General features: G+C 36.8%; 1 protein-coding gene across 2 annotated transcripts in view; it reads left to right on the top strand.

The window, feature by feature from the left end:
* The first annotated feature begins 5,200 nt into the window (after window positions 1–5,200).
* The window catches only part of Alk (Anaplastic lymphoma kinase), a 92,070-nt gene continuing 89,165 nt past the window's right edge, over window positions 5,201–8,105 (top strand). For both annotated transcript variants that reach the window (XM_089649666.1, XM_089649667.1), the window contains exon 1: window positions 5,201–7,174. In XM_089649666.1, the coding sequence (XP_089505792.1) occupies window positions 6,022–7,174 (1,153 nt within the window). In that variant the 5' untranslated portion in view covers window positions 5,201–6,021. The remainder of the gene's footprint in view (window positions 7,175–8,105) is intronic.

Raw genomic sequence — 8,105 nt, 5'->3', positions numbered from 1 at the left:
GATTGTGTGTATTCGTGATTATGTATACACCTTAGACAGCGATGTCCTTGTGAGAAGTCTCAGAGAAACTGCATTTTGTGTTGCTTATGCATACAATTCCTTCGTATATTATTTTGATGTTTCTCATAAGGTTTGGCCAGCGTTAGCAATGTAAGCGCACAAAAATATTTTTTTACGACTTGATTAAAAAACATCGACTTTTCTCAATTATCTATAAGTGTAATACGCATGTGTTATATGTATAAACCTTCCGGAAAAAAATTCTAAATGATAGTGAAAACCTTATCAAAATTTTAAAAATAAATTAAACAATGAACTAAATGCACAAACAGACAGACGCGGATAGCGACTTCACTTTCTACTATTTATTTATTTATAAATGGTATGACCAAGGCGAGAAGTTTTGAAAGTGTATTGCAAATATCTTGTTAATTCTCATATAATTATGCCAATATTTTGGTACAATTAACAATTCATTAAACAAATTTACTTGTGAATAAATGTTCCTTTTTAGCAGCCATTTTTTACACCATTTACTACGTTTTTGGATTGTTTTTTGTTTCAAATACTATATAAAACCGAGCATTGGTACTACGTCGTTTGTCAACGTCATCGTTCTCGACTGCGTGATTGACAATTGTACTACTGCAAAGATTACAGTAGTACAATTGTCCATTGTACTACTGTAATCTTTGAATTTTATGCGAACGTTGGATTGATGAGGGGAAGGTGTGCAAATCAATACTCTGAAATTTGTAAAAAAAATTATAAGTTGTTCAATTTGCAATATCTTCGCCGATACCAAATCTCGTAGATTTTTTATTTCAAAGAAAATTTACATTGGATTCATTTTGAATGTTATTTAAACCGCCATGCTTGGGATGCCCCTGTGTGGTGGCGGGCGATTTGATGAAAGAAAATTCCCTTTCTCTCTAAGAATTATTGTTTCTCCCCATATCTAGGGACTTCTCTCTTGATAAGGCAACGCTGCCGGCAGTTTACATAAATACTATGAACCACAAACCAGAAACTCTTTTTAACTCCCATACAATAATACTGCCAACGCTCCATTTATCAAGATTCACTAAGAAAAACTACAGACCACCAAAAAAAGCGTGAAATTTTCCGGTAACCATAAAAATACTACTGATCTTTATAATACTTTTATTACTCGCCGCTAGGTTCGCATAATTTTCTGCTTCAATTTTGCATCGAAGCTTCTTTTAACATCATCTATAGTAAATTCACATGTCAACTGAGATATGGCGAGCTATGATTGGCTGATTTATTTCTACCCTTATTTCTGGACCAATCAGAGCGCTTTTCGCTGAAACGCAGATTTTTCAGGCGAAAATTATTCCAAGAAGAATAATTTTCCTACTTTCAGGAATGCTTTATATGGGCGTTGGTATACGGTCCCGCCGCTGAGAGCTTCGTTCTAACCTCTCAATCTTTTACAAGCGTTGTTTATGTGAAAGAGGGAGAGGTTACAACGGATTTTTTTTAGCGGCATGTCTGTATTTACGTGATATGTAGAGGAACAAAGAGAAATGGCCGAACTCGAAATGTAGGCCAGTCAGCGACCTTTAAATAAATTATTTCGCATAAAATGGCTACAACGTAGTAATTTATTATAAAAAAACGTTCAGAAAAGCTACTTGAATATAAGGAAATCGATATATAATAAAATATTCAAGGATTTTAGAATTACTTAGGTTTTGATCGGCGTTTTGAATATTTTAAATGATGTTTACGTGATTCTAAAAGGTTAATATTTCAATTTGCATTTATTAGCGATAAAATTGTTAATCCACCATAACCTGGCAGTTTTGAATCCGGTGTGCGCAATCAATTGAAACGTTGCTTGAAATGGCTTTAGCCGTGTTTGGTGACCAGATTTGAATAGCAAAGTATTCCCCCCTAATACCTTCAGCCTCACAACATACCCCAATTGGAGATACTATAGTCTCACTGACTCCAGTTGGGATTCTTGTGGGATATTGCAAAAAAAAAACTATATCCATTTTGTCTTACTTTACATTAAATTTACATATTATCGTGGTATATTTGCGGAACATTCCAGTGGTAAATACTCTCAGTATCACCCTGCTGAAAACAACCATTCAATCGAAACGATGCGTGAAATGGCTTTAGCCGTGTTCGGTGACCGGATCTGAACATCCTGGAACTTCTCCACCTTCTACTTCATCTACCAACTCCCTCCAGTTTCACAACTTATCCCGATTCGGGATGCCATAGTTCTACTGGCTCCGGAAAGTTGGGACTCTTGTGCGATATTCATATATTTTTTTTAAATTTACGAACCTCGTAATTTCTCTTGTGAGCTACGGAGTTTCGAAGTAGCCAAGCTACATCGTCATGCTCCACAGAATTTAAGCAATCCATCAATTTTCAAAGTTATTATTTAAGTTCTGTTTAAGTCCTATTCAAGTTCCGTTACTGTCCAAGCTCTGCGAACAATAACAGAACTTGAATAGAACTTTCACAGAACTTGATAATTAATTTGGTTTCATGAGGCCCTTAGGAAAGTCTAGGAGGCTTTGTCATCTTTGGGGTTGATGTGTTTTTTTGAATTCATCCCTCCCACAGTGTTTCAAGGCGATGGGTTGAAAGAATCCTGCTGGAGGGGTAAATCACCCTCAACCGGTCTCTCCAAATCCTCACCCCATGAGCCGGGACACCCCTGCTAAGTCACCAAACGTAATTTGCACTTGGTGTGACCCATGGCAGAGGTGTTGGTTATTCAATGAATGATTAACGGGGCAGTGGTACCAATACCCGCCTCCCAAATTGAAATCCTCATAGAGGCTCCTCATATTACTTGACCGATTGATTGACATGATGTAGTGGATGGAGTATTATGCAATAATACTCTTAGGTGATCTATGTAATGGTATTTATTGGGGAGCAGCTTGTAAAAAAAGAGCGCACACAACTAACGTGCATCGCCTTTTATAAGATCTTGCAAGCATTCCATCTCGCTTGCACTCATCCACATTCGTACAGACATCACACAATATGATCATTTCAAACATCCATTCATTTTTAAAAATACAAATAAAATGCCATACTGTTTATTTCCCATGTTTTCAATTCAAATCTAGAGTAGTAAAAGTCTTGAAAATACGTCCCGTTAAATTTAACTCGGCTCGAAATTGCATTTCCGATTTGAGTTTATGTTTGAAATTGAAGATAACTAAATCGGATATAGTCGGTAGACTTTTTCCGGTTCGGGTGCCTGTTCATATCGGAAGCGCAGCTAAAAAAACATAACCTCAAAAGCAGGGCCTAAAACCAAATGGTTGTAGAAATAAAAATGATGTACAGTGTTTTCCAATAAGAGGTGTTATTTTGAATAGCCCGCTATTTCGGTAGATGTTACTTTTGAAGCTGTCATTTTTTGACATTTGACAAGTAGAAACTATGGCTGGAATTGGATGGTATTGATTTGGACAACGTTTATTTTCAACAACGGTTATCCACCGCCTACACGCCCTGGTATAAGTAACAGATGGTTACTCCTTATACAGGTTTTCCAATAAGAGGTGTTATTTTAATATTTTTCCCGTAAAAGATCAATGGTTTCGTTGGTTTTGTGGCACGTAGCGCCATCTTGTTGAAAGTAAACGTTGTCCAGATCAATGTCATCCAATTCCGGCCATAAAAAATCATTAATCATCTCTCGATAGCGCAATCCATTCACCGTAACTGTTGCTCCAGCCTCATTTTCGAAAAAGTTAGGTCCAATGACTCCGCCGGACCATAAACCGCACCAAACAGTCACACGTTGAGAATAAATAGGCTTTTCAACAATAACTGTTGGGTTTTCCGAGCCCCAGATGCGATAATTTTGCTTGTTGACGAAGCCACCGAGGTGGAAATGGGCCTCATCACTCAAGATGATTTGAATTTGATTCACTCAAGTGAATTTTAATAATTTCATTGCATTGTTGAAGCGTGTTTCGTTCCATTTATATTAATGGCGTAGTTTCTACTTGTCAAATGTCAAAAAATGACAGTTTCAAAAGTAACATCTACCGAAATAGCGGGCTATTCAAAATAACACCTCTTATTGGAAAACCCCGTAGTATATTTTTAGCGCACAGTCAGACGCGGATAGCGACTTTGTTTTGTACTACTTAGAGATAGAGAAGAAAAGATATCGCTAGATTATAGATGGCGCCACTTCTGTTTGACTCAGTCCGATGTACAACATATTTCAGCGTGATAAATTATTATTGAATTATTTACTTATTTTATTTTTATTCACATGTACGCATTTTAATACGATAAGATTAAATGATAATAATAATAATAATTATTAAACAAAACGTATGATTAAATGAGATCTCTGAGGCGTATGCATAGTAAAACCATGTATGATCGTTTGAGAAATATTGAGATGGTTTAAGAAAAGCACGCTTAGTTGGTTTGGGCATGTGGAGCGAAATAATGAAGAAAGGAGTGTAAGGAGAATATATGACGCAAATGTGAATAGCAGAAGAAGTCGGGGATGCCTGAGGAAGACATGGCACGATCGAGTGAACCAGATACTTGAGTAGGAATATTTTTTATTGAATATTTTCTCCGTTTCGGCAGCAATCTATCTCCAGGTCCATAATTCATTTTGTAAATGACATAGCGAGCTAAAAATTGTTGCATTGGCCTAGAAACTTCAGACCGAACAGTTTTACCAAATTTCAAGACGCCACAACAAATCGTTCAAAAGTTATTACCGAAATAAACGAACGTTCATGTAAATGAATTCCATGTGTTTTTTTATTTATTTTATTTTTTCATTTTAAATACAAGCGATATTTTCAAACCATACTGATAGTAGATAGAGGAAATAAAAAATTGCCTTTCTTACATATGTTTTTAAAATGCGCATGTCATATCGAATTTTGATTTCGTACATAATCACTAAAAGAGGTCCACCCAAAAAACGCGTGGAAAATTTCTGGAAATAGATTTTCCAAAATTTTCCATCTCACTGGCAACCCTGATTTCTTCCCATACCTGAAAGTGCTCCCGGAAAGTAACGATTATTTGGTACAGGCGTCTAGTTCCGCAGAATCCCGCTAGGCGTCTCGTGGTCCGTTCGTCTCCTCTCTGAGAGATTCATCTCCGTATATTTCGCTAAAATCAGACTATTAACAATACCCGTATAATCAAAAATAAATGTGGATGAATCCACGATGCCGGCGCTTTGATTAAACGTCGTTAGGTGTGGAAATAAGTGTTAAAAATACAGAGAAATCAAGCATAAATTGGACTAAATATTGGTAGATTTTGACTGTTTTTTCGAAAAACTGTGAGTGCGATGAAAAATTATGTTTTCACTGTTGTATTTTCGTTGAAAATCTATGTTAAGATCTGGTGAAATGTGTATTTTTGTGTTTTAAGCGTTTACAAAGTCCCCAAGCTATATGCAAGTGTAGAATTGTGCGAGCTTTTCGTTGTAGCGAGTGATTTTACAATTTTCAATGGTGAAAGTACGGATTTATAAAGGGCTTGTTTCACGTACCTAAAATGGCGATAAAGGTCAGCGATTTTGCTACGTTTTTCGTCTTCATTTCGTGCTAGGTGTTGTGAACAGTGTGTATTTAATAATAATCTGTGAAAGTTAAACGTATTTCGCATATGAAGTAAATGCTGGAACAAAACAAATTTTCAATTCTGACGCGCAGATCTTTGATTTTCTAACAAGTTTGTTTCTTCTGGGTGCCGGAAAATTCGGTGAAAAACCATTTAATTTGAGATTTTAACTGTTTGTTTTGAGTAGTATAGTTAAAGCGTAAATTGTGATACTTTTTGTGGTGTTTTTATTGATTGTTGAGTTGAAAGTTCGATTATGAAATCAGGAAGAACACAGTTTGATAGTATCTGCGGTTGGGTTCATAGTATGGGACTGTAAAGATGTTTTCGAAAATCAAAATATGGATTCCTCGTTTTTCCATCACGACAACGTATGACACCCTGTTTGCTATAACCATATAAATGGCGCACATCAAAAAGGGGTTTGTTTGTTATTTTTTGATTTATGTGGTGACACTGTGCCCGCTCCAAGCCGGGGCGGGCAGAGGGGGGAAAGATGAAGGCGAGGAATCGAATAAAGATTACGAGGATGTTATAAAGTATGAGGAAGAAATTGCGAAAAGAGGTTTAGAAGATGAAAGATCTAAAGGAGACAGAGAACACTACGAAGGAGATTCTTCTTCTAACTCCATGTTTGAAGAAGGTCTTGATAACTATCAAATAACAACAAGAAGAAGTGACTATTTAGACCAAAAGCTGTCTCCAGTCAAACACATCGATGACCCTCTTCAAAACGTCCAGTTTCCAGTCAACGAAGGACATATTGAAGATTCCAGTCTAACCGTCTTCGACAAACGAAGACATTTCGAAGTCTCCGACATGACTTCAAACGAAAAAGAAACAGACTTGGAAGAAATACAATACTCACAAAGCACAGAAAGCTTAATACAAAAGCTTAGAAAATACAAAATAGATGGGTCAAAACCGACAAACCCAAAAAGAAACTTAGAAAAAACAAATTTAGACACCATAAAAGACAAAGTTGCGTTTAAACGTAAAGACTTCAAATCTGATAGAGCTTCTCTAAGAGAAAGCGCTCAAAGAAATGCTTCAGCGAGCTCAAACGCATTCAGCAGAAAAGACCCTTCTTTAGACTCTTTAAAACCTGTCGGAAGACGCCCAATCAGCTCGCTTAGAGAACTAGCAACAAGAAGACAATTAGACAAGATAAATAAAAACATACAGAACGATCATGACGCATATTTACCCAACTTGGAAGAAACTGCCACGGTGAATAAAGGAGAATTCGTGAATTCATACGACAGTGGACAACACGATCAATCACATATTAATTATTCTGACAAAATCAGGCAACTTAATAGGAAATTAAGCGATCCTTTTTACGCCAAGACTTTGAATTCCATGGGTGTTGCTTCAGCAAGCGAAGTTCTTGGCATTTCGTGTGATTTCGAGAAACCATGCGCTTGGCATTGGAACATGACTGCAGATGGAGGTGGGTTTGAGATTACCAGTCCAGCGGATATCCTGAATCAGAACAGCAGCAAGAATTTTATGCTGAGGGGTCCAGATACGGATGCTGACTTCAGCGAGAATGGTAAGATATTAAATAATTTACAGAAAGACACATTTAATAGTACACAATGCCCCAAAACCCAATAACCTCTGATAAAATACTTGAAAAAAATCCTTGACTTTATGCAGACTCTGTTCGTTTGCATGCGAAACTTTGTACATCTTTGACATTTGTCACATGAATAGGTCGTTTCTACGACATGTTCACTACTTCCACTCCTCAAAAACCTTCCACACAGCATACCCAAACACGACATAAGCCCTGAGGGAAATTGTTTTTCTCTGAACATCATGTGTTGAGTTAATGGCCAAAAATAATATACGAATAACTTTGAATCGCTCCTACAACCATAATTATGGTTGGAAAATGTTGCTTGTTGACTTAACCGAGAGTGGATTAAACTCGCGACGCCTGTGGGAACCCACGAGCATAAAGATAACATACCAAATCCTCAACCTAACCTAACCTAGCCACCCCACAACAACATAAAACCTAACCACAGATTATAGTGGAGAATCAAAAATGAAACTAAATTCGGTTTAGTTACAAATCAACACACTTTTCAAAGGTGATATAAAGTCATTCAAAGTGATGAAAAAAGCAGACTGTAAACCTTACCTAACCTAACCTATTTTATCTATTTTTTATCATTTTTTAGTTCTTTATATTTTCTCTTTTCAAAAGCTTGTTGATTTGTCACTGTTTTAAGTTGTCCGGTTCCCGAAAAATCCTCGTCTCATTCCATCAAACGCTCTGGTGTCAAGAACGTTGCCATTTTTCGTTTGTTTTTTTAATAAAGATAAAAAAATCCCGGGTTACGAATAACCTGACAATATTTAAAAATCTCCTACAATATCACGGTAAGTGGAAATGTTGCCTGTGTCGTGATAGAGGACTTAGCTAGGCGAGAAATTGAACTCACGACACCTGGGTGGGAACTAGACGCGATGCC

Source organism: Hesperophylax consimilis, chromosome 30, assembly GCF_061612785.1.
Source record: "Hesperophylax consimilis isolate HC1 chromosome 30, BYU_Hcon_1.0, whole genome shotgun sequence".
NCBI classification, from domain to species: domain Eukaryota; kingdom Metazoa; phylum Arthropoda; class Insecta; order Trichoptera; family Limnephilidae; genus Hesperophylax; species Hesperophylax consimilis.
The sequence above is the reverse complement of the archived record's forward strand: the minus strand, read 5'-3'. Positions and strand labels throughout refer to the sequence as shown.